This window comes from Strix uralensis, chromosome 1, assembly GCF_047716275.1.
Source record: "Strix uralensis isolate ZFMK-TIS-50842 chromosome 1, bStrUra1, whole genome shotgun sequence".
In the NCBI taxonomy this organism is placed as follows: Eukaryota; Metazoa; Chordata; class Aves; order Strigiformes; family Strigidae; genus Strix; species Strix uralensis.
In genome coordinates this window covers 146,826,495-146,852,573 of record NC_133972.1, presented here as the reverse complement: position 1 = coordinate 146,852,573, position 26,079 = coordinate 146,826,495, and the positions used below count along the sequence as shown (strand labels likewise).

Sequence of the window (26,079 nt, the reverse complement as noted above, 5' to 3'; positions counted from 1 at the left end):
TGTGTGACTGGAGTCACGCTTCTCCATACGGGTCCTCTGCTGTTCCTTTCCAGAAAATTCAGTGTAACAGAGTAGCAAGTCTTTGGTAACCTGCCAAAAGACCTTCAACTCTCAGGTATCTTTTACTTAAAATTCTAGTAAGTTTATTTCTTCTTTTTATCCAAAAGTGTCTTTCAGTTAAGAGATGAATCTCTGTAGTATTTCCTGTTCTGCATGCACCGTATTTTGTTGGGGATTTTAGGGCACTCTGAAGGGTAGGACAGAGGGCCACAATAGTCGTGGCGGGGGGGGGTCTCCTCGGGCCTTGCCGGCCTTGCCCAGCCTCCCCTGGGCTCCCACCGACACCCTGCCCCTGGGCCCAGGAGCTCCGCCTCAGTTCAGCCTTGGCCTGACAGTCCCGCCCAAAGCTGTCACGGGGCGGGAGGGACCGGCAGCTCCCGAGGGCTGAAGCGGCGTCCCGGGCCGCGAACGGGGAGACCAACAGTTGCCATCAAGGGTTGGAGAGCCCGGGGACCTCCTCGAGGCCGGCTGGCGCCGGGCCCGCCCCTCCGCGCCGCGCATGCGTGCTGGGCCGCGGCTGCCCGGCCGCGGTACCCGGGCGTCACCCTTCCCTTCCCTTCCCATCCCCTCCCCTCCCACTGCGCGGTCGCGGCCCGGGTGTCGCAGGGACGCGGCGGTTCCGGCAGCAGCGAGCGAGGGGTTTTCTCGTCCCTTCCTGGCCCTACCCCGGCTCGTCGCGGGGTGCTGGGCCGAGCCGCCGCCCCCCCTGCCCTGAGGCGCCCCAGGCGGCCTCTAGGATGTGGAGGCTGGTGCCCGCCGCAGGAAAAGGTGAGGGAACGCCAGGCCCTCTGCCGCCGGCCCTTTTCCGCCCCAGCCTGCGCGAATCCCCGGGGCGGGGGCCGGTGCCTGGCCTCGGGCTGGCGGCCCGTGAGCGCCTGCGGGGGGGGGAGGCCGGAGCCTGCGGGCCCGGCCGTTCCCTTCGTGTGCCGAGCGGTACCGCGCCGGGAGCCGGCGTTTCGGCTTCCACGGGGGTCTCTAGTCGGGCTTTCTCGTCCGTGCGCCTCGGGCAGAGCGGCGTTGGTCCGGTGGGGGCCAGTGCTGGCAGAAGTCCTCGTCATCTGGGCGCTCGTCCACGGCGGAGCCTCCGTTTTCCCGTTGAGCACTGCAGGCCACAGCTCCTGTTAAATTTAATAGAGCTTTTTGCTTTGCGAACGCATGTAGGGTGTCTTTAGGTGCTGCTGCTGCTACAGCCGGTGAAGCAGGTCACAGAGTGCTGCTTCAGAATACCAGAGGAGTTGAGCTCTGAGGCAGAAGTCAATCTCGGGAGTCTTTCCTTTCAGAAAATATTATGTTGGTGTTTCGATGACCAAGTGTTAAACTTAAGACATCATGTTGTTTCTTGGATGCAGAGTTTTGAAATTGAATTGCCACTGTACCTTTATTCATCAGTTTCCTTATCCATAGGAGCTTTGATACATTGATAGTGGGTATTGTATACAAATTTCTTCTTGACGTCAATGTTTTTTCTCTGTATAATGAGCAGTCCTATCACAACTGTATCAGCTCTTTATTTCCTAGTTCACTGAGAGTGAATTTTGGATGTTTGATTTATCTCCGAGTGGCAACAGTACCCAAGCCTATTGAAATTAGCTGAGTTATCTCTTACTGCCTGGAAAACTCTTGAGCAAGAGCCAAAACTCTGGGTATCACCATTGTATTTAGGATGTTAATTTTTGCACAGTTCATATTTGAAAGGTTGTTTGTCCACAGTTGATAAGTAGAATTTAATCTGTAGTTATTCGTTTTCATCAAGAAACATTTCTGGTTCTGTTGACCAGTGGGTAGCACACACCTTTTGGATGTAGTCAAGCCATTCACTGGAAAGCACCATGTGGTGTAGATGACTGATACCAAGAATGAACTAAAGCATGGGTTGGAGACTGAACTCATTAAGCATGTTTAATTTACATTGCAGATGATCTTACATTCATTAAGAGGACATTTTCCTCTAAACCTCTTAAGTTATGTGAATAAATTATGTATCCTCGAAAAATTACCCTTAAAACTTGTGGTTTGGAATAATACAAGAGAAAAGTTGAGAAACAAAGAATTAGTAAAAATATATTGTTCTTGAAAAATGTGTGCTGCCACTTTTGTAACTGCTTTATCATAAAGTGTATCCTTTTGTAATGGGCAAGGCAAGAGAGGGGAAGAAAGAGGTTTTGTCTATAAATACATAATTCTAGTCAGCCTAATAAATGATACATGACAAAGTTGAGTTTCAGATATACTACAAACTTCTGAATGTTTCTTAAGTGCTTTGGGTATTTTGGAGTTTTTTGTAAATTGCTATTTTTCTGTCCCTGTTTTTTTGGTTTTTTGTTTTTTTTTTCAGGAGAGCCATATCGGCTTTTAAGTGGTACAGAATATGTTGTTGGACGCAAAAACTGTGCAATTTTAATTCAGGATGATCAGTCCATCAGTCGAAGTCATGCCGTTCTGACAGTAAGTCGTCCTGAAACAACCTCTGTAAGTAGCCATCATTTTACCACATTATCAGTACACTGTATGGGTAATTCAGTCTGCCATTACCATTCATACTCTTGTTTCACTCTCACTGGTGTTTTATGCTTGGAGTAGAACCATTGATCACCTGTCTTGTCTTAATCTTGACTTTTTTTTTTTTTAATTCAGAGTTGCTTTCATGTGTTGAGAAATTTAGTGGTGTAATTCTATTGATCCAAGCTCCCTTTTATCCCAGAGTGAAGATTCACTAGGAATTTGAATTAAAATAACCATAACAAAAATTATGCAATTAAATTTCATTACATAGGCAAGTTTTAAGTCTTGGTTCTGGAAAGTGCTTCAGTGGTCTCACTGCGGGCTTGGTTTGTGTTTCATTCCACGTCATTAATTCTGTGTTTGCTTAGGGGACTGAAGCTAAAAATGTCCCAAGGAGAATTAGCAAGCGGCAATTTACTGTCACTTATGTGTTGCAATGTTTACAGACATTTTGAAGCCAGTCAGCGGGAATTTCATTTATGTAACTGTATATAGAATTTGAAATGAAGTACATTTTCTTTTTTTCCTTTTAAGTCTGCAAATAGTGTGTAACTATGTAGCAAAATTTCATAAAAGCAGGCTGACAGTGTTCTCGTTGTCTTGTGAACCATTTGGGAACTATGACAGTGTCTAACCTCTTCTCAAGACATACTGGTGTCACCATGCCCTGCAGCTTGTCGAAGACTAGCAGTGTTTGTGGAAGGAAGTGAGGGAATGTGGCTTGGGCACCTATGCCAGAGCTCAGTGGTAGGTAAAAGCATCAATAATAACTCTCGGAGCCTTGCTGAATCGCACTAGCAGAGGCTTTGGGCCAGTGAGTGATTGCCTTGCACATCCTCCAAAAAGACTGAGTATAAGAAACACAAAAGTTCTGATGCTACAAATGTGTATGTTTTCTCTCATTCCTTGACAGTGAAAACCAGAAGATGAATAATTACACATAGCCAGCCTTGCTGTCCAAAGTCCTTCTTTAGGATGGTATTTTGTGGCCTTTTTCTTATTTATCTACTGCTTTGATCCATAATGATAGTAACCTGTTTCTGATAAAGCTGTTTCATTCAGATAAATTATAATGGCTTATTTATGTTTATTTTCAGAGCCAGTCTCTCTCAGTCCCTATATTAACAGTAACAGATACATCTAAATATGGTACCTTTGTTAATGGATCAAAACTCAATGGCACTTCAGTGTCTTTGCAGTCTGGTGACAGAATCAACTTTGGAGTCTTTGAGAGCAAGTTTAGGTAAGTGCTTTAATTATAAAATACCAAGTAGAACATTGCAGTTTTTGGAAAGAGTGTTTTAGCACATCATAAAACTCAGCAAGTGATACAGCAGTGATGAATTTTTAGAAAGCAAAGGAGATGAGTAGTATTTTGCCTGTGTTCCACACCTGCTTCTGCAATAGTTTTCCATTACATATTTTTATTATATAATTTATTTTGACACTAAGAGATTAAAATTGTTCATAGTGAAGCATTGGCATTTTAGAAGATGTTGTATCACATACAGCGAGTGTTTTCAGGCTATCTTAGGCAATGAACAAAATCCTAAAATGTACATGTTCTAAAGAAGGAAGAGTTTAGGGTAGGGAGAGAGCTTGTCTGAGCTCTTGTTAGCTGTTGATAATGTAATGAGAAAAGAACTGTCATAGCTGGAGGATACTTTGTGCATCCCTAGTCATTGAATGCTTGTTGCTGTGATGTATGACTGCGTTCTCTTTAGTGAACCCAACTTGCTGATTTTTCAGATTTAACATGGTAGCCAGTGCTATCTGTTTGAATACATGAAGCACTCCTTGAAGTGACAGGTAAATAGAACAAATTCTAATGACCATTAAAATCAGCATTAAAGCAGCGAGAAGATGGCTTTGTTCCTTAAAATTTGACTTGGTTTTGTTACTGCTGTTGGTGGTATTTGACAGAAAAAAAAGCATTCTTCTTCACTTACTACAATAAATGATTTTTGATATTTTAGGTAAACATATCCAAAATGTGGTACAGGAATCTTGCTGTAAGACCAGATACATCATGACTGTTGTACCAGAAAGCTTATTTAAGTTTCTTTCTTAGATTAAACAAAATCAAATCATGGAATTTGGTATGCTGTAATTCCATATGGAAGAACCACAAATATAAATAGGCTTATGGTCAAGGGTAACGGCAGTGTTAGGAAAAATTTACTTGAACTTGCTTTTTAGATACTTATTTTTCAAATACTAATCTGTTCATGGACAGTTCTGTTGAGCAGACTTTTCCCTTTGGAAGTACACACTCAATTTCTTCTGATATTCCCTGAGTTTGCAGTATTCTTAAAACATTAATTCTATGTGATGTCTGTGAAAGACCCAAAAGTCCTTAGAAATATTTCAGACATCAAGTCAAAATGTTGTTATTTTTTCTGAATAAAAATCAGTATTTACTTTCTTCAGGAAATTTTAAAGCACAGTCTTTGATTTAGGTAAAAGTATGGGTCTTTTTTTCTTTGTCATTCAGTTAAGATTTCCCTGAGACACAAACATAATAAGTCAGCTCTGTTCATTGTAATGATTGGCTGAAATAACTAAAGCAATTCTCTTTTACTCGTTCTTTGCAGAGTAGAGTGTGAACCTTTGGTCGTCTGCTCATCATGTTTAGATGTAGCTCAGAAAACTGCTTTAAATCAAACCATCCAGCAGCTTGGAGGCCTTGTAGTGAATGAATGGACAAAAGAGTGTACTCACCTTGTAATGGTATCAGTAAAAGTTACTGTTAAGGTATGTTGAGCTTTTGCACGTTGATGGCATTGCTTTGCAGTTTTCCCACAAATATGAATTAAATTCTAGACCTGCTCAAGATTTTCCTCTACAAAGCTATGAAGTCAACTCTTCCTTTTCCAAGTTTAGAAAGAGGCATATGTTGATGGGAGGTTGGAGGGAAAGAAAATGAAGAAAGTCAATTTTGAAGACTGTTACTGATTTCTATCAGTTGCCTTGTACATTTTCATAACTTTGGTGAAGACAGCAATTAGAAGTTAGGCTGTTAGAAGCAAAACTATCCCGGTTTTTGGTAGCAAAATTCAGAATAGTTCTATTTTTTTTGGTGACATTTTCCACATCTAAGATCTTAAAAAGCTAATGTCAGTTGAACCATATTCTAGCTGAACTTTTTCTATACACTAAATATATATTTTCTGTCTTTTCAGACTATATGTGCTTTGATTTGTGGTCGACCAATTACAAAACCAGAGTTTTTTGTTGAATTAATCAAAGCTATTCAGTCCAGGCAACAGTTGCCAAATCATGAAAGGTAAGTATTGTGTTTTCAGTGTCACAGAATTAAAGTTATGGGAGTTAGATTATCAAATAACTATACGTTTAACTGATCATGTTTGACAGAATATGTGATTTATAGTAACTTTATTTGTGGAAGAATGCTTAATATGACACACATTTTAATATTCAGGCAATTTTCTTCCTGTCATCCCTAGAGTAGTAAAACGAGCTCTTGGAATTGACTATGTGGTTAGTGATGTTACTAGCTCTAAATAAAGACTTTTTTTGTTGATATGTTTGAAGGAACATTTAAACTCTTCTGGGTGTTGATACATTAAAATTATATTTTTATAAAATAAATTATATCAAGCTTGTTCATTATGTAGACATATTTTCCCAGTACGCAGCTAGTTACTGAGTTTATTGTAAACTTTGGTCAAAACAGAGTTAGCCTGACTATAAGTTCCCTGAAATATCAGGGAAACTAATGTGCATTGGTCTTCACTATATAAAAACAAAATACTCATTGTTTTCATGGTTAAATTAACTTGAAAAGGGAATTCTTACTTTGGAATAAATAAGTACTGCAGAATAGGCCATTTGATTATTTACTCTGTGTAGAAAAGTGTAAAATAATCTCGTTATTGTATGCAGGAATTTCATCTGAACGTGTATTGCTACTATTTTTACCTTGAAAAGGGAAACAGTTGTGGTTTTGTTTGGGGTTTTTTTGTACGAACACATGATTTATGCAGGTGAGAAATGTCAATTGTGTGTTTTTAGAAGGTAAACTGCATGTGTACCTGTTGTGGTTTTTTTAATCATTTCTATTCTTTGCATGCTTTGGAAGGTACTGTGAAATGTAATACACAATGAATGGAAATTCTAAGAGTACATGGCATTTGAAAAATAATATGTTGAACTTTTAATGCCAGTTAAGAGGGAGGAAACATTTGTGAAATTACTTTAAATGCATTCAAGACACTATGATTTTTCTGCCTGTATTGTTTTAACCAAGTGTATGCTGGACACCAGACACTTGAGTTGGGGGAGATAAGTGGTGAAGAAGAATAGAAGTCACTGTTGGTTTTACATATGTATGGATATACATACACACATATGTGTTAGGACATAACAATTTATTTTCTTTAGTGGGTCTGATGATAGCCACTGATAGAATAATTTAAAGAACCGGGGGGGGGGGGGGGGGGGAAGGGCAAGTAAACAAACCTCAGTGGTGTACACATGGTGATGGAAGCAAAGCTGCAGAGGATTTACAATAAGCTGCACTTGCCACGTGGTAAAATGTATTTCACAGAATGTGACAGTACCTTCCTAGAACAATACGAGTGCCAATCTGGAGCAATTGGTAGCAAATACTCTTTAGTTTCTAGATGCTGTTTTACATTTGCATGGGTTTATGTAATATGACAAATCAGTCATCTGTGAGTGGTTTAAAGCTCATCTGGTCTTCAGTTTCAGAAGGAAGGGGGAATCTTCATGAATTGTAACTTTTCCTTCTACATTGTTTTATAAGGACATGAGTAAACAAACTATTTAGAGTCCTCTCTGAAATATTGGACGTAAGGTTTTCGGGTGGATTTTTTTTTCCTTAGTACAGGTAGCACAAGCCATAAAAAGCTAGCAATTGGTTGTGCAATCTGAGATTTGCTTGATCTAATGTTATCTAGCTGTCAGACTGCTGTTACTGTCTCTTACAGTAACGAACAAACAGTGGCTTGGGCTCTCGAAACCAGGATGCTTGTTGTCCATTCCTTTTAATATAGGAGTAACAGTATAATTCGGCTGTTAGGTGCTCCATAAAATAGAACCAGATGGATATGTTTCCCTTTCTTAAATATTTTTGCTAACTATTAAGACCCTCAGAGGAATGGAGCTGACTAAACGTTAGTGTCACTAGCAGTATATCCATTATGTAGCTTTCAAAGAGAGAGTTGTGCATCAAGCTAAATAAGACAGCTGGTGAAATATGCAGATCTCTATTTAAAATAATTACAGTATTTTAAATAGGTGATTTTTTTAAGATGTAGCTTGTGGCAAGATCTTGGAAATTTACTTAGCAGCTGTTTGCATTCAATTTCCAAAAATAGTTTTAATTTTCACAGGGAATTTCTACATTGTGCATTGTAGCTAGAGCTGACCCGAGCTGGTACATCTGCAAGACACTAAACAACTTGAGGCAATACTAGTTTGGATATAAGAAAAGTGTATTGATGTGGTAACACAGGGCCACACTGTTAATTAAATCTTGATTACTACTGTAGAACTGATCCCAAAAAAGTCTTAGGGAAATAACAATCTTGAAGTTCAAAAAATTTAAAACTTTTTGTTTATACCAAGACTTCACAGAATTGCAAACCTGCAGTTTGCATATGAATGTGGGGCTTCTTACTTGAGACTTTTTATATTGAAGTGTATTACCTCTGGTACTCTCTGATAACCTATGCAAGGAAGAACAATAACTGAAGATTTCACTAACATGTTTTATTACAGCAGTCCAGTGTAAATAGTGCAGGGCTTTGAAGAAGTAGGAAAGTAACAGAGTCTTTAACAGAAACTCACCAAGAATCAAAATCTGTGTATTGAAAGATTCAAGACTGTAGAGGGTCTTTTCTGGATAATGGTGTTACTGTTCAAAGCTTATAGGGAGAGAGTACAAAGAGCACTTCAGAATCCTAAGATGGAAAAAACTAAGTTGCGTTTTGAGCTTAGATCAGCATTGGATAAGAGTTTCAAACGAAAATCAAAGGTTTCTTTGAGGAGGAGATGATCAGTTGGAGTTCCCTGCTGAAATTAAAAACCAGAAGCTTGAAATGTCTTTACAGAGAAACTATAGTCCAGTTCCAAAGTAATGGGAATTGCTGTTTCTCCCTTTTTACTTATCCTTTGGTCTTTAAAGATGACTTTGTACCCTGTATTTATCTTAGGTTAATAACTGTCTTTACAGGACTCAGTATCTGAGTTGCCCTATTTCTTACAAATAGTAGACTTTATTTATCTATTTCAATTTCAATGCAACAATATTTTTGTAAACAGACTTGAAAAGGTTGCTGAAACATCAAATACTCAGTTTTCAAAACCTGATGGTTTCAGGCTGGTTAATTTCCATTGTTTACATGAAGCTTTAGGAATTGATAGTGAAGAACACAAGAGAAGAAAGATGATTTAAAATTAACTGTAATTATGTAGTATATTTTAGCCTATCATAATTGAATTACATATTTGGATGCAGTAGAAAATTTACATGCTTATTCTTGTGTTCCGCTGTATGTGAACGTTCACAGGGTCTGAAGAATGTTCATGTTTTATAGATGGTGCATTTTTTACAGAAACTTAAATTTCAGCATTTCACAGAGTCTGTTTCTTGCTTAGAATCTGCTAATCTTTGCATAAATTAGAAAAAAAAATTAAAAGCATATCCATGTTCCCCAGCTGAACTCCTGGTCACTCGTATTGTACAAAACAATTGAGAATCTGCAGGGTTAATCTGTTCAGTTCTCTATCCCACCAGCAAGAAAAGTATACTTATTTTCTGTCATGTTAGTAGGCTGTCATGTAGTGTGATGATACACAATTTCTTGATCGAATAGAAGAGAAGGAGGGATGGCTCTCACCACCTGAAGGGTAGAGGAAGCAAGATGACTAATTTTGTGTGGAGTTTTACTATTAGCTAGAGTAAGTACAGAATGAGATTGCAGTCTCATTTGTAACTATTAGTGGAGAATGTGGATATGTGTACAGCAGATGATTAAAGTGATTAGGTTGAATACATTCCTAAAAGTGTTGTCCTCTTAGTTACTGAAGTAGAAAGTCTTGGTCTTGACTTAGATGTTGAGAAATTAGAGACTGTTTCTTCTTAACAATCTCTTGAAAAAATATTTATATAGTTTTAACAGAGAAATGCAGTGTTTTAACTTCAAAGCTTTACTCTAAACCAGAAAGGACTATGAGTGGGTGCTGATAGGTAAATCTGAATTTTTTAACTTTAATTTTGTGTTCTTGCAGCTTTTATCCTCCAGTTGATGAGCCTTCCATTGGCACTGAAAAACTGGATTTGTCTGAGCATCACGAAAGGAAAAAAATATTCAGTGGAAAAACTTTCGTATTTCTAACTGCCAAGCAGGTAATCATACTTTACATTGCAAAAATGTTGCAGGGGTAGCTAAGCGCGGATTCCATTCTTGTGAATTCTGGGTTCATCAGGAAAGAAGGATTTCTGTGTATTTATCTTCTTACAATATAATGGCCTAAGCAAGATGAAATACAGGGCGAGAAACAGAACACATCACATCTGCATTAGTGCATCACTCTTAAGCGCTATGCTGATAGTTCATTATGCTGAGACTTCTAAACTGACTGTATTTTAACATTTTAATTTTTTTTGAACTTGCATTCTCTTTTTAGCACAAGAAACTGGGTCCAGCAGTTACTCTTGGAGGAGGAGAAGCAAAGTTGCTGACAGAAGGAAGAAAAGAAACATCTTTACTAGTTTCTCCTGAAGTTTGTGTTGTTGATGTGGGGTTGACAAACTCTCAGATCCCAGGATCTGACTCCATGAGAAACTGGACTGATTCCATTCTGACTGTCTTGCAAAGGTGCAGCACTGTTCTCTTGTACAGTGGTAGGGTAATTCCAGAATTTCTGCAGAGATTTAGTCATGGTGTTTGCATACGTATTTAAGCAGTACGATGCTTATAAAGTGGGTATTTTCTTCATTGCTTTAAGTGTTTAGCATAGTAACTAAAATTTCTTGAAGCAGGAAAGAAAGGACTTGGCAGTTCTGTGAGGATTTGATGGGTTTTTTTGTTTTTTCTTTTTTGGAGGATTGAATTCTACAAAAATTCATTGTTATGAAGCTGCTTTGAAGTTACAGACAGCAAGTGTGTTTTCCTCTACTATTTAATTAATATATTCTAAGAATGGAAAATAGATAATCTATGATTTTTCAATAAATATACATATTTCATGAAAAACAGATGAGATGGCGCCTTGAGGTCATGTGGTTCATTGCTGTCTAATTTGCATACAATGTTTCTGAAGAGCAGCTTCTATTTAATGAAAATCAGTTTTTGTTTCGGTGGTAGGTTTTGTTTGAGAGGCCAGACTGCATATTTTATAGATGTTAGGATTTTCATTATGCCATTTTATTAAAACAATGAAAGAAAACAAAACCCCAATCCTTAACCTAGTACATAACCCTACTTTCCCTGAATTTTCCTGCTAAATAGAGAAAACTGTACTCAAGATCTTCTCATGGCTGTAGTACAGAAGAGGGGGGGGGGGGGTGTGTGCCTAACTGACCTGCAGAAGTGCTCAAATCTTTCAAGTCACTTTTCCATTCACACACATTTTTGAATTGGAGGTAGAGCACAGTTGGTTAAATTCCCAGAAATCAGAGAGAGAGACATGCGTTGTCCAGATCAATGGGACTAGACAGTGGATACAGCAGCAGGAAAGGCGGAAGTTTGTACGTGTAGGACATGGGTATAATGATGGATAATTATGCTGATTTACTGTATTGTGAAAAATTGTAGTGTAGACTGATGGTTTTTGAAAGAAGGAATGGAACATTTTGTACTTTGTTGTATCTGTGTCCATTTGTCTATTCACCTTTGAATATGTATTGAGAAACTTTTGTTTTATTTGTGTATTAATAGCAAGGATCTCAGGGCTATTCCTGAGGCAGAAATTGGATTGGCAGTTATCTTCATGTCCACGGAAAAATACTGCAACCCTCAAAAGCAGCTTGGTAACAAAGGTAATTGGAAGAAGGGTAGTAGTAAGTTAACAGCATTAAAGAGGCAGTATTTCATTTTGTATAGGGGCATCAACTACTCATCTTCTTTTGTTTTGTTTTGCAAGATCACTAAAATAGAATGGTGCTGTATGAACAATGTATACAAGTCTGAAGAGGTAATTGGTTTTTTAATGGTCTTGTGATAAACTGCAATGAAAATCATAAGACTCTTAGATGTAAATAAAGAAGTAGCCAATCTAAAATTAGTGTAAAAAGCAGACATATAGTACATTGATCTTTAGAGGAAAGATATTTTAAAACAGTCTTCTGAAGTTCACATTTTTAGTGGCCACTGAATTAATATGTATGTGGTAGCTTGAATTCCATGCTATTCTATCTTTTATGAAAAGACTGGAGTAAAAAGGAGGCAAAAGACGAATGTTAGATCTTGAGAGAATAAGAATTGAATTAATTTGTAAAGGCTTTCTTTTTTTTGCACGAAAAGGAATTTGCTTTAGGAAAATTCAACCACCCTCCACCCAGTTCAAAACCAAATATAATCTTGATATAAGAAGTAAAAATAGTGAGACATGATGGCCACATTTCCTGAAGTAATAGTTTGAGGGTGGACACCCCAAGTCTCAACTTGAAACTTAACTTGAATTTGCTAATATGGTAGTAATAAAAATCTTAGAGAGACAGAGTTTTTGTTTGTCTAATTTTTTTTCATGCCTCTTCCAGAATTGTTAGTATATATTTTTGTTTCTATAAAATTGTGAGAGTTACATGTAAAATTTTTAAGTTCTATTCTATTCTAGAAAATGTTGTATTGGGTAGCAAATCCTACAAGTTTTTTAAAAATCAAACAAAAACCCCATAAATCTGTCTGTACACATGGGAACATTACTTACTCAAAAATGCATTTTGAAGTGAGAAGGATATATGTGCAGTACTGGCAGAGGCCTGAAAAATGTTTTGGTTGACTGGTATTCATGTATGAATAACTTGTATATGATCTGTTGTCTATCCAGTTTAGAAAACAATACAAAATAAATTAATTCTCAGGTTAAATTTAAAGATACTGACCCTGCAGACATCTGAATAAATCAGAACTGCTGATCCTTGTTTCCAGTCTGAGCAGTTCAATTGGATAAAAATTGTCTGATTGAATTGTGTAAATGGACTGTATATCAGGCTTTTAAAGGTAGCTATGCTAACAGTTTATTTGCTATGAGAGAACAAAAACTATTGTTTGGGAGTTACAAGAAAACTTCTATGTATGTGTTGGAAATCAAAGGGATTGTAAACAAGACTTCTTTCTCTGATCTTGTCTCAGAACAACAAATAGAAACATATATAAGATGTAGTTGCTCAAGGAGGAGACCTAGATGTGTCTATGAGTTTTTCCTCTACAGGTTACAGTGGTAGGAAAAAACGAATGAATGAATTCATAAAGAATAGGTTATGTGAAAGGATAATACTGTCGTCACAGTCTCAATCAGAATGAGATGCAGGAAGAATGTAAAAGGCTGAGATATGAGTAGTAATTTAAAAAAATGTATCTAGAAGGACGATGAGACAGATGTTAGTAAATGTTAGTATCCTTTGACTTGGAGAAGACTTAAGTATATGAAGACAAGGACAAGTTGAAAGGGCAGACAGTGTAAAAGATGTTGTATATACTCCTCTTTCTGTTCTACAGAGAAATAATGCAAGCAACTAGAGAGCAGCAAACGATGTTTTAAGGCAATCCTTAATGAAAAATTGGCTGTAGAAGACATTCATTCTAAGGTTTTTTGATAGCAAATATTGGTTCTGTATTAGTAGAAATAATCCCAAATATAATAATCATGTTAGAGATCATCATAAAGCAGTAAATGTAAGGAATTTTGTGCTCTGACAGTTTTGCATAAAATATATATTGCATGATTTATTAATTATATCATGTCCATATTAATATATGAATTCCCATTATGCTTCATTTTTATTTGAGCAAAATTCCATGACTTAATTTAGTGGAATATTTAACTAAAACTGAATCTCAGAATATGGTCCTTTAGAACGGTTTCTTTCAGGTTTTTTTAATTAATAAATCTGCTTATTTTTTTGATTAAAAGTGCTTTAAGACCATTTTACAAAAATCTCACCTGATCAGCTACCAATGTGTGATAACACATGCAAAGAAACACAGATTTGATATTAACCTTTTAATTCTTCTCTTGTGTTGATCTTGCAGCTGTAACTAAAAGTACTCCTGCATCAGCTGTTGTAGGGCGAGCCATTTCTCAGAGTTTGTCTGTGGATGAAACCATAATGCCAGCTGCTGCAGACAACAGCACAGTATATGTAGCTGATACAGAAATAGAAGAGCAGACATGGTAAGTATTCATGGAAATAGTTTCTAAGTTAATACTTGCAAGTAAAGCAATCTTTTGTGACAGAGGAACTGTATCATTGCTGTGGACAAAGATACACCATGTTAGAAATGGCACTTAGTAAATTGCTGTCACATTTCTGCTTGTGAGTGGTAGATAACAGAAAATATCACATAGGACTTACATGACTCTTTCAGATACAAATATTAGATACTGTATATCTGATTTGACCACCTTGACTGTTACAAATTTTCAAGCCATTTCACAATTATAAAAATAGATTTATCATAGTGGATTTTACAATTTGTTTTTAGCACACCTACATTGTTTATAAGTATTTTCAAAGTACAGATACAGCTTTTTAAAAAAGTGGTATTCTACAGTGTATGTCCGTGATAACTTCTTGTGTGACTACTTAATATTTTTTCTCCTTAATGTAGTATGGAGATAGAGAATACTCCCCAGATGGATAGACGAGGGAAAATGGCTTTCCAGGATACAACCTCCATAAAGAAAAACCCAAGCACAAGTGACAGTGTAAATACAGGAACATCGATACCTAGAGTGAACAGAACATCTGTGTTTAGTCAAAAAAGTCATCCTGTCTCGCCATCTAAAATTTCAGAAGCTGGTAAACCTAGTGAGTGTGCTTCACGTTACCAGTCTAACTCAATTACAAATTACTTCCAGGTAGCTAGAAAAAGGTATGTTGAAATTTTTCTTGACATTACTTCCCTTATTGTTATGTGGGTGCTGTTTCTGGAAAATAATTTTAACTCAAGGGATGTACGTTTAATTCAAACATACTTAAAAAGGTGATTTTTAGATCAGCTTCCTAGAATGGCAGGCTTTTCCTCAAGGCTACTTACATTCAAATTTCACAGTGCAGTCACTAAAACCCCAGGAAGCTGTTATGTTGCAGATGCAGCTAGTCATACTCAAAAACGCTTTTGTAATTTCTTTCTTTCGTAATTACTTTCTGGCTAAGGGAAAGAACTGAAGAAGAAGAAACATCTGTACCCAAACTATCAAAACTGGAGGAAAGGTCATCGCCTGTTTCCAAGTTCACTGAACCCACAGCTTCATCAGTATGGAACAGTGACGTGGAACAGCATCAAAAGGAAAATAACATCCTGGACCCAAACCCAAATGTTGCATTAGAAGACACGGGTATAAAGCTTATGAGGGAAACTGGCAAATTAGCAAGTGATAAAACAGACACTAAAACCACTTCTAGTGAAAAGCGTGCACCAAAGAAGAGAAAGGAGTTAGATGATTTATCTGAAGATACAGAGGCACTAGAAATTGTGTTTGGAAGCAGAGACCTAGACTGGGAAGATCAAATGGCAGATCATGACCAGGAGGCTCAAGGAAATGCACCAAAAAAAAGGTGTTTGGAAGCCAAAGAAAGCTGGATTCAAGAAGTAAATGTAAAGCAGAGAGAGAAGAATAAAATATTGGTAAGTTATATTCTTCTCATGTGCCTAACCTTGACATTTACAACTGTGTTAGAAGGATGCAGGTAACTCCTTTAAGGATGAGGCTACCTGCGTGCAGGTGGCTTTATAAAATTTGTTTGCTTAAACCTCTCAAATCACTCTCATCTTAAAATTGACATGATGTATTTATTACATGTGAACACTGCAGTTACACCTATCTAAATGTTTTTTCATTTTTCAGGACATTGTTTCTTTATGAACTGAAAGCTGCTTGTATTCTAAAAGTTTTCCTCTCTTTTTGCTTGAAGTACTGTAGGTAGAACAGCAGAATATATCCCTGGTCCAAGAAAAACTTCTCATATTTTATGTTGTTGTGTTAATTATAATGTTGATATTTATACTAAAATAATAATGATTTTATTTTTGCATAATGAATTTTCTGAAGAAACATTTAGTTCACCTCTTATGTTGAATACACAGTAGTGTCCAATGTCTTTCAAGTCAGAATCTCTAGATGTCATGTGAAAGATTATTGGTATGCTTATATGAGGCAATTCAAATCACTAATGTCCTCTTAAAAAGAAAAAAACCCAGCAAAAATCCAACCAAAACAAACAAAACCAAAACACAGCTTGTGATTAGTTTTCTTGATTATTTCTCTGTATCTATTTTTGAGAATAAGGCAGTTTTCTAAGAGAAAATAAGAAAAGAATGTATTGTGAGTAAACAGTAGCCACTTCATTGAAAAAAAACAAAAGCAGGTTTGTGGAGGAAAACAAATGTTGAGAGCTCTAGCAACGCAGACTACCAACAATGCAGAGGGGAATGAGAGAAAGAACAGGTTTAATTTTTGTTTATTTAAAAAAAAAATATATTAAAGCTTACTGTTCATTCAGTTCTTATATAGTGCAGGTAGTGTTTAAATGTTGTAATAATAAAGTTTGAATGTATGATTGAGTAACTGGAATTTACAAGATACCTTGGATCACATGAGACTTAGTAATTGTCTGTTCATTCTTAGCTCAGACCAGCTTAACATTCTTCTCTTGATACTTTACTGGAGCTTGCTTCTGGCAAAGTGTGAATTTTGAACTTTATTATAATGCTGTTTTTTTTGGTGTTACTAACAGGCAAATTGTAAGACACTTAAATTTTTGTACAGAATCTTTGTTTCTTTATAGTATAAAGAGAGAAGGTACTTTCTGTCAGGTCTGACTGTACTGAGAGACTAAAATGGCTGCTTGGAATAGTCTTTTGAATTTTGTTACGGCCTGAGAAGTTTTTTTAGTCTATCTGCTTGTCAGGATCATCAAGGAAAACAAATTTGTATGTATAAGTAAACTGTTATTTTATCAGGTGTGCACTTAAAGATTTTGCTGACAAAAAGTCTTCTAATAGTTTAATAATGATCTATTTTATTAATCTAAATTATATTTCTAGTGGAATAGGAAAGAGATTTCTTGATAAAGCTCCACAGGCATATTTATGTTACCCGTTTTCTTCAAGTATAGATTCACCTTGTGTATCTGGCAAGACAGAGAATGTGAGTAATTGACTCAAAATCTACAAGGTGCATAAAGCTGATCTGATTTTTTTTTTTTTTTCCCCAACCACTGAAAATAATTTATGAATGGCAGTGTGCTGCAACAGCACAAAGTAAGCCAACAGAATGCTGGTTTGCATCAACAATGGCATCACCAGCAGAGATAAAGAAGTCATTATCCCACTCTACTCAGTGCTTGTCAGGCCACACCTGGAACACTGTGTTCAGTTTTGGTCCCTGCTGTGCAAAAAAAAATACGTGGACAGGCTGGAGAGAGTCCAGAGAAGGGCTACAAAGGTGATCAGAGGACTGGGAAGCCTGCCATATGGGGAAAGGCTGCGAGAACTGGGTTTGTTCAGCCTTGAGAAAAGAAGGCTTAGGGGAGACCTTATCACTATGTTCCAGTATTTAAAGGATGGCTACAAAGAAGATGGAGACTCCCTTTTTACAAGGAGTCACACGGAAAAGAAGAGGGGTAATGTGTACAAGTTTCTCCTGGGGAGATTCTGATTGGACACAAGGAAAGTTTTTCACAATGAGAACAACCAGACACTGCAATAATCTCCCCAAGGAAGCGGTGGGTTCCCCAACACTGGACGCTTTTAAGATTCAGCTGGACAAGGTGCTGGATCATCTTGTCTAGACCGTGCTTTTGCCAAGGAAGGTCGGACCAGATCCTTGAGGTCCCTTCCAACCTGGTATTCTATGATTCTATGAAATCTGGTTTTAAACTATCAGAGGAAAGCAACCTGCAGAATACTTCCCAATCCTAGTAATGAAATGTCCTTTCTGCACACATGTACTCTAAACATATGAAATTGAAAATGCTGCTCTTTATATCAAAAGATTTTACGATATTTTCCAGAACCTGGCAGGACTTTGAAGATTATACACATGGACAAAACTTGCTACTGGTATAAGAAAAAAAGTGAGAAACTATTAGTGATTTTTTTTTAATAGAAAGAAAACCAACGTTTGTTACAGTGTACATAAAATCACAAAAATGCGGAAGTACAGTGCAGCTTCTTTTCTATTTATATTGATTTGAAAATGCTTATTCCACTGTAAAAAAACAGAAAACAATTTTATGTAATGAAATTTGCAGTTAATTTCAGTGTTACATTTTAAATTTAAATAATTTCTAATCAAATAGAAAGAAAAGGAACTTGGATCAGTTCTAACTTCAGAAATGAGAAGTGATATCAAGCAAGAGTTGCCAGTCTCGGTAAGTAACCTGTTAATTGTAAGCTTGAACAGCATGAGAAGCACTAGGAAAATGCATCAAAATTTTGCTTTTAAGAACATTTGTGGATCCTATTCAGAGTAAAGGAGGTTCTGAAGATTGTACTCCTTAAAATAATCATGTGTAAATTTGAATAGTACAGTCCAACTTATTGACTGTGAAAAGACAGAACGAACTGTAGTTCATCTGCATGCTATTGTAGTGGGATTTGGATGGATACTGAAGGTGACCAAAACTACAGAAACCTAATGTAATTGTATTAAGACTTCAACGTGTTTAATACTTGTACTGATGTTTTTGTTAGGTTATTGCTTAAAGACCAGACAAGAACCTAATCTCCTTGTCTGCTCTAAGGAGATCACAACTAGAATAGAAGAGATGGACTATTGAGAAAATAGATGTAACATACACTGATTGTGAACAGCATGCTAACTTTGTTATAAGTGAGATGAGTGATGGAAGGAGGGGAGAATTGCTGGGAATGGCAGTGAGACAGAGAAAAAGCAGACTAGGCTAAATGAAACAGAAATGGAATGATTCTGAAGAGATGAAGTAGCCAGTTAACAAGGAGCAAGAATAAAACCTTTTCACGTATGAATAGAAAACAGTCCAAGAATAGGGAATGCTGTGCAGGTATACCAAAGTGCAGGATCAGCTCAGGTTAGCGGACTTTGCTATAAAATAACTGTACTTCATCTGGCCTGGAGCTGTCCATGAAGATAGTTTAACATTACTTGTGAACTTGTCCTGCACTCAGACATCTTTTTTAATCCACATAGATCTAGCCCCAGGCAGAAACGTGTGCATGCAAACTTGCTGGCATATGAGCATTCTCATGTACAAGAAGCTGCTTCATTGGTCACATCCAGTTTACAGCCCTAAAGTTGGCCTGAATGATACATCTGTAGGCTAGAATTTTGCTGAAGATGTTCAACTTTGTATTCCATGGAATTAGCTGGAGTTCCCAGTAGACTAAGCATACTTGATTAAATTAGTCCAGGTGAAGAGGCGAGGTGGAGAGAAGTAATTCTTGAATATTAGCTAAATTGGGGAAGAAAAAAAAAAAAAATTTCTTACTTGAAGTTTTATCTTGAAGTAAAATCGTAGTGAAATGAGGTACACTGACTTCATTATTATTACTGCAGTTTTTAATGATCCTGTCTTTTCAACAGATGTAAATATGAGAGAAAAAAATTTACTGAGCTCTCAGCTCTATAGGTAGTACATAAAGAGACTGAGAAGTACATCCATCTTCTTGGCTTCTAGCACTGGTGCTGCTTCCCCTCACCCTTTGTAATCCTAATTTTGCCTCAGCTGTGCTCATGATAATTCCCTTCTCTAAAGTTTATACTTTCAGATATGCTGTATGTCTGTTTATACACTTGAACTGCTCCTTCCTTTTTCTTCCCACATAAGAACCACAACAAACTGCAAGATGACTCCAGCAATCTTCCTAGCAGACTTCTGTTGACTGAGTTTAGATCGTTGGTTGTCAGCCGTCCAAGGCAGAACAGTCAGCTTACTGGAAATACCAGCTACGGGGGAAAGAAAAATTTCAAAATGTTCAAAAAGGTTAGTGTGTGGTTGAAATGGTCACAAGATGGCACTATTTAAAAATACTAGAAAATATTGCCTTAAAATTGTAGAAATATGTTATGAAAGATTTTTTTTAATTGATAGTAACTACAGAAAGAAACAATTTAAATACCGTATTATACTGTTGACAGATATTTTTGCTAATTGACTGAAGAAGTACCAGGCTGACAAAGTCTTACTTCCTGCTTGATTATTCAGATACTTGTACTCTCTACTCCAAGCTGTTACTTGGAATAAGTTGTAACTTCTGGTTGTACCTCCAAAAGCGAACAATTTGACTTGTTTGGGTCCAAAAGATAATTTCAAGAAGATTCTTAGTGTTCAATGTAAAAATACCACTTCAGCTCATACTAAAAATAAAAAAAATATATATACAGTTTAAGACTGCTAGAAATGCATTTCAATAAAATATTATGTAGAGAGTGTGAGTCACATAATGCAACTTCCAACTTTCTGGGATTATGCTCTCACTTCTAGATAACATTTTAAATTTCTTTTCCACCATTTTGTAAATCTTTTACAGAATGCTTATGCATTCTGATAATTAAATAGAATCTGTCAGTAAAAATCAGTTTATAAGGTTTTGAAACTCCATTTAATGTACTATCAGACTTATGTAGCATATGTAACTTGTCAGCTATTTTTTTTGTTTCTTTTGTTAAAAGGAGGGAGTTAATAGGTTTCTGTAAATGCTTTTTTCACTTCATGCTCTTCTAAATATCTCTGATAAATGTTATTCAAAGGAAGACAGACTGACCAACTGACTTCTGTGATACCTGAATAGACTTTCTGAATTTGTTGAAACAGACCTTTTACTTGCGGTGTGCTTGCCTTGTATTGTAATTGTGAGAATTTATTGTCCAACAGGTAGCTTATCCAGGGGCAGGACAACTTCCATACATTATTGGAGGATCAGATTTGATTGCTCACCATGCTAAAAAGAATTCAGAGCTAGAAGACTGGTTAAGGCAAGAAATGGAGGTAAGGAATTATTTCTTAAAGATGATCGAACAAAACTTATGTAAGTGGTCATAGCAACCTGCGGTCATTGCTGAAATACTTCAGAATTTTATTTTTGAAATAAAACTTCAACCAATTAGCTGTCCACACATGCTTATAGGAACATACACATTAGAAAAGTTAATGAAAGTCAGAGGTCAGTGTTATGGCTTATGTTTTTACTGATTACTTGAATTCATTTTACATGCAACCTTCATATAATCAGAAATACTGATTTAAAGCAAAATCAGTAACCTAAAAGAGAGTGATTTTTTTTTTTTTTTTTTATAAACAAAATAAACGTTATGGAAATTTGCAACTTCTAAAAATGTGATAGGCAGCTGGGAAGAACTTCCTTCCATATGGTTAGCTATGTTCAATGTGTTATACAGTACAATTGATACTCTGTTCTTGAACAGAATAGAAAATACCTGAGTAAAATTCTCTTGGAGTATATTGAAGAGATATAGTAAGAATAAATCTAATATTTTTTCTATTGTAAAAAATCTTCACCTTTGTATGTAAAAGTTCTAAAAAAAATATAGTATTTTATCACAGCAGTTCTCTAGCACTTTCATTTTCCAAGTTTCTGTAAAAATACTTGCTGATGAGTCATAATGTTTCCACAGCCTGATCGAGATCCTGTTACATCAACACTTTGATTATCTCATTTTTTTTAATCCCTGGATAATGCCAATTAAAATTCTCTTTATGCACCAATAATCAGATAAAAATTTTCCTATTTCTATAATGATGCCTTAAAAAGCAAAAACCACATTTCTGACCAAAATTTATATCTTGCACAAACTACTCCATTCCATTAGTTGGTAGCAATAGCCAAACTTGAGTAGTGAAATATATTGTCTAATGTGAATATGCACTGAATGGAGTACTTAGAGAAAACATACTTCTTCAGAAAAAACGGGGTTAGTGCAGGAATATATTGTTTTTCTGTGTTGTTCATTAGCTTCATCCTTAACATCAAATATTGAATAAACTTATTTCCTCAGGAACAGAACCGATATGCAAGAGAGGAATCACTTGCTGATGATCTCTTTAGGTAAGAGTTTTACATTTGAACTTGAAAAATGTGTATTTCTCCATCACATCTTTTTTTGGACAAATTCCAGTTCTGTGAATGACTACTTTGACTATTATTTTCAAAATTCCATGTATTCCCATGTATGGAATATACCCAAAATGACTCAACAACTTCTCTCAAATTTTTTATGCCTTAAACTTACAATGTCATTCAGTCTTTCTGAAATTTTTTTAATAGGAACATTCTCAAACAAAGAAGGTTGCTATTTCCTGGCTCATATGCACAAGCTTGTTCGTTCATAAAGGCTCAAAGAGATTCTGGTGTCAGGCTTTCCACCATTAGTGTTTGCTAGAGCCTATTAAGTGTTTTGATCTTATAATCAAGTCAGTCATCTGAACTGCAAAGAAGTGATGGGCTCTGCCACTTTTTCATTCTGGCCATGGCACTTGTCTGTCCCTGTGCTGAGTCACTTGAGGGAGCTAAAGCAGCAGAATAGTATTTCTGTGAAAAAGTAATTGGCAGGACTGCTTTCTTTTTTTTTTTTTTTTTTTTGATCTTTGAAGTAATGATTCTCAGAATTTAAAACAAAAATTAAAAAAAAAAAACCTAAGTAAATCCTTCAGTATGGCCCCTCTGTGTCCCTTATCTTTGAGACTTCAAACAGCTTTCAAACCCATTCACAGTGAATAGCCCCTACCTTTTTTTCATTTCTTAAACTCCCTCAATGCCTTACCATCTTTATAGTTTTCAGACGGAGGAGAAGAGGCATTTTTACACCGATCATTCTATGCTCTTGACAGTGTAGTAGAGTTATTAATACTGTCTTAATCAGTGCTTATGTCACAGGAGTTTGAGAGATTTGTTTGGTAGGTCCAGGTTCACCTTGGCTTTTTGCCATTTTTGCCATAACTCCTTACATTTGCCTCTAAAACACAGTCTGTTTCAGCAGTTTTCTTTTAGTAACCCTCACTTCAGTTGTCTCCTGCTTTCTCTAATCTCTCTTTTGAAAGAGAGAATCATCCTATTCAGCTGATTTCCTGTCCAGTTACTTTCAACTGTAATCCTAATTTAATGATTTATAACCTCTTTCTAAATAAAAAAAGTTCTAAGCCAAGTTTGCCACTTTATCCAGTTTTTACATCTGCAATACAGCCTTTAAATATGTCAGTTACAAAGACATTTATAAAAACATGGTGCAGCTTGATTGCTGTGCTAGAATATTAACTGGTTCAAAAGATCTTTGATTAATTTTAGCCTTTCAAAACACAGCAGTGGAAACTTGGATAATTTGCATGCATTTGTGCTTAGAAAAGTTTTTACCTCAACTCCGATTTATTTAGGATAGTTGTACTTAGAAGTTTCCACAGTCAAGAATATTAACACACACACAATTTAATGCTCAGCAGTTTATAACATACTTCTAATTTTGTCCTTAATCCTGAGTAAAACTACTTGGCATAACGCTAATGTTAACAGCTGCAATTTCCTGTGAAAATTGGATTTGAAGATGCCATTAGAAAGAGTCATGCAGTACTCCAAGGTAAAGATGGGCTAGAAGGAAAAGCTGTGCCGTCAACTGCTGCTGAGTGCATACTGAGGTAGAGGAGGAAGGGAAGTCATATCATAATATTTTTTAAGACTACAGATAAATGGATTATGTTCAGTAATAGCCCTTTGTATCCTTCACTCCTTGTTCCCAGCAAGGTCTTTTGTTTCTTTGTGCATTCACTCACAGTAGTGGAATCTCTGTAGTCCTCCTTCCATTTCAGGCCACGAGCACTGTACAGTTTCCTTCCTCTGATAATGTTTTATTTCCTTCTGTCTGGAAAACATCATCCAGGCTTCATTTAACATGGAAAATGGCTGGAGTTGAGGTGGGGGAGATTACATAAAAAGATGTTCGTGACTGTCAGTGTCAGCATCTCCATAGACAGTCACAGACAGGGTTGAAGGTGTTGGTGTTCTGATAGCAGTTTTCCATCATGTATCATCCCCTTCTCCTATGTGCTTATCACCACCCCCCCCACCACCCCAAAAAATACAATTTGGTGTCCAGGACATACTTAAATGGCAGAACTAATGTGTTACAACAGTATAGCAATAAATTAAAATAAATGCTTTGAGATTTAATACAAGGATCTCATTTTGTTTAGCAAAGATTTAATTATTTTCTTAGTTTTTATTTGAAGAAACAAGCAACCACAGTTTGACTTCTCACCTGCCATGCATTTGACTAAAAAAAATGTGCATTTAGGTAGAAAAATGTGTGTGATGAAGAAGAATGTTTTTGTCCAAATCATTATCAAAGAAGCATGATACCGCATATCAACATGAACGTGTGTAGGAGCCATTCAGAAATCTTACTGCATTAACAGCTTGCTCTGTTAATTAACAGTTAATGATAGAGCATTCCTTTCAAAGGGTACACTTTTCATTTTTGCCAGAAGTCTGAGTTGTATAGCAACAGCAGTGACTTCTAATACCTTTCTAGTTATGTGGTGATGTAATTTGGCTCACAAGTTGTCACATTTTCCTGTCTAAGCAAAAAAAGTCTTGATGAATGAGAGCAGAATTAGTGGAAGTAAAACTGCCTGATCGTTCAGTTGTTTCCATAAGTTATTCATGCATGAATACAAAACACATCAGAATTTCAAAGAAGTGACACAGGATTTTGAGAGATGAAGCACAAATGGAGAGAAAGAGAAGGCCAAGGGATCTCAGTGTCAAGCAGAGTACATTGCAGTAAATGAGGTATTTAGTACCTGATCAGTGTGTGTAGTAGATTAGTATATTCAAAAAGTAGATCTAAATTACTAAAAGTTGATCAGAAGCTGTGTAAAGGGGAAGGTAAGGCAAGGAACTACTTTATGTGGGAGAAGAAAGCAGCAGAAGGGTTTTGTGTGAATGAGTCATGGCCAAATTTGTACGTTTCTGTGAATATACAGTACCCCTTCCTCCTTTCTCCCCTTTTGTTATTTTTGTTTGGTTTTTATTTTTAGTAAGGAACTTAATTTTGGGACATTAAAGGCTTGGAGAAACTTGCTCATGCATCAGATTTAAAGATTTTAAGTAGCTGAGAGGTCAGTGAAAATTTTAGTAGAGGTGATCTCTAGTTCATGAACAGGTTCGGGCTTATGCATCCTTCAGTCAAATTGTAGCAACTGTAGTTAATTAAGAAGTGCAGTCAGGGAAGGGACTGAACACTGACCAATCCCTTGTTATGAATATGTAATAAAGATATTTACATCACATTGTCACAAGTAAAACTCAATGATATTCAAAGTTACCAAATTTTCTTTTTTGTTGCAGATATGATCCTAATGTGAAGAGGAGAAGATAAATTGTAACCTGAATTTACAGTGATTCTCTAGCAAAAATCTGCTTTCTGTTCCTTAGGTTTGCTGGTTACAGGGTATAATATATACCTGCATATGACCATTTGAGCTGTCAATTATTGTAAGACTTGTTTTTAAGTCTTGTCTTTATTAAAGAAAAAGAAAAGTTTCTGTCACTGCTTGATACTTACAGATTGCACATTTTCGAGACCTTAACATTATTTGCTTCAGATTAATGCTCAGTAAAATACCGTAGATACTTAGGATTTAATTTTAGGCTGTTTATTTCTAATATTTGCTTATCAGTGCTATTTTTGGGAAAGAAAGGAAGTTAGCATCAGGCTTTATTCTTCTCAGAAAGGCTTTGTTAATTAGATTTTTGTATATTGACAATTTTGTCTCTAGGTGAAGGTTTTTGAAGACTTCATAAATAAGTTAGACCAAACTTTAAATTTGTATCTGAGTAAATAAGAAGTATTTAATATTGATAAGGTCAAGCTTCTTCCTATTTTTGAAGTTGGTGACATTATTTTTAATCAGCCACCAATTTTGTGTGATGGCAGATTTGAATCAAATGTTTAAATTCTAAAATTCAGTGATTTTTGCCCTATTATGTCTTCAAATCTTCAATATTTGTTTGAACAGCCTACAGTTAGGCTAGAAACACTCTTACAAACTCAGAAAAACATACCAAAAAATTTTGCAGCAGCAACAAGCATTTTAATTTTGGTTTCTGTGGAAGGGAGAGAGAGGCAAGTGCAGTTTCTTTCTCTGAATATTTCCTTTCCTTTGTAAATAGAAGAGCGCTGCATTTGGCTGTTTAAGAACAAAAGATGTATACAGAAAGCCCAAAAGCTGCATGATGAGAACCATCAGATCATGAGAGTCTGTGTACTTTCCTGTAGTGAGAAATAACCTTGTACATTCCTCAGAGT

At 36.4% G+C, this 26,079-nt stretch overlaps 1 protein-coding gene across 4 annotated transcripts; it reads left to right on the top strand.

Annotated features, from left to right (window-relative positions):
- Positions 1–553: 553 nt before the first annotated feature.
- Positions 554–25,313, top strand: NBN (nibrin). Of its 4 annotated transcripts, none has more exons than XM_074884167.1 (16): positions 554–828; positions 2,396–2,505; positions 3,660–3,805; positions 5,157–5,316; positions 5,745–5,848; positions 9,841–9,958; positions 10,240–10,430; positions 11,493–11,593; positions 13,809–13,950; positions 14,388–14,651; positions 14,936–15,407; positions 18,083–18,154; positions 19,589–19,744; positions 20,636–20,749; positions 21,778–21,827; positions 25,119–25,313. In XM_074884167.1, exons 1-16 carry the CDS (start codon positions 798–800, stop codon positions 25,147–25,149), a joined length of 2,262 nt encoding a protein of 753 aa, XP_074740268.1. In that variant the 5' UTR covers positions 554–797; the 3' UTR covers positions 25,150–25,313. The 4 variants fall into 4 exon arrangements, with proteins under 4 accessions (XP_074740268.1, XP_074740259.1, XP_074740279.1 ...); XM_074884158.1 differs by having other exon boundaries at positions 2,396–2,529; XM_074884178.1 differs by lacking the exons at positions 554–828; positions 2,396–2,505 and adding an exon at positions 2,620–3,309.
- Positions 25,314–26,079: the final 766 nt, after the last annotated feature.

Coding starts and splice junctions, on each gene's coding strand:
- NBN (XM_074884158.1), top strand. CDS start 798: ATGTGGAGGCTGGTGCCCGCCGCAGGAAAAG. Junction 2,530..3,659: donor GTCGTCCTGAAACAACCTCT/GTAAGTAGCCAT, acceptor GTTTATTTTCAG/AGCCAGTCTCTCTCAGTCCC. Junction 21,828..25,118: donor CTTGCTGATGATCTCTTTAG/GTAAGAGTTTTA, acceptor TTTTTGTTGCAG/ATATGATCCTAATGTGAAGA.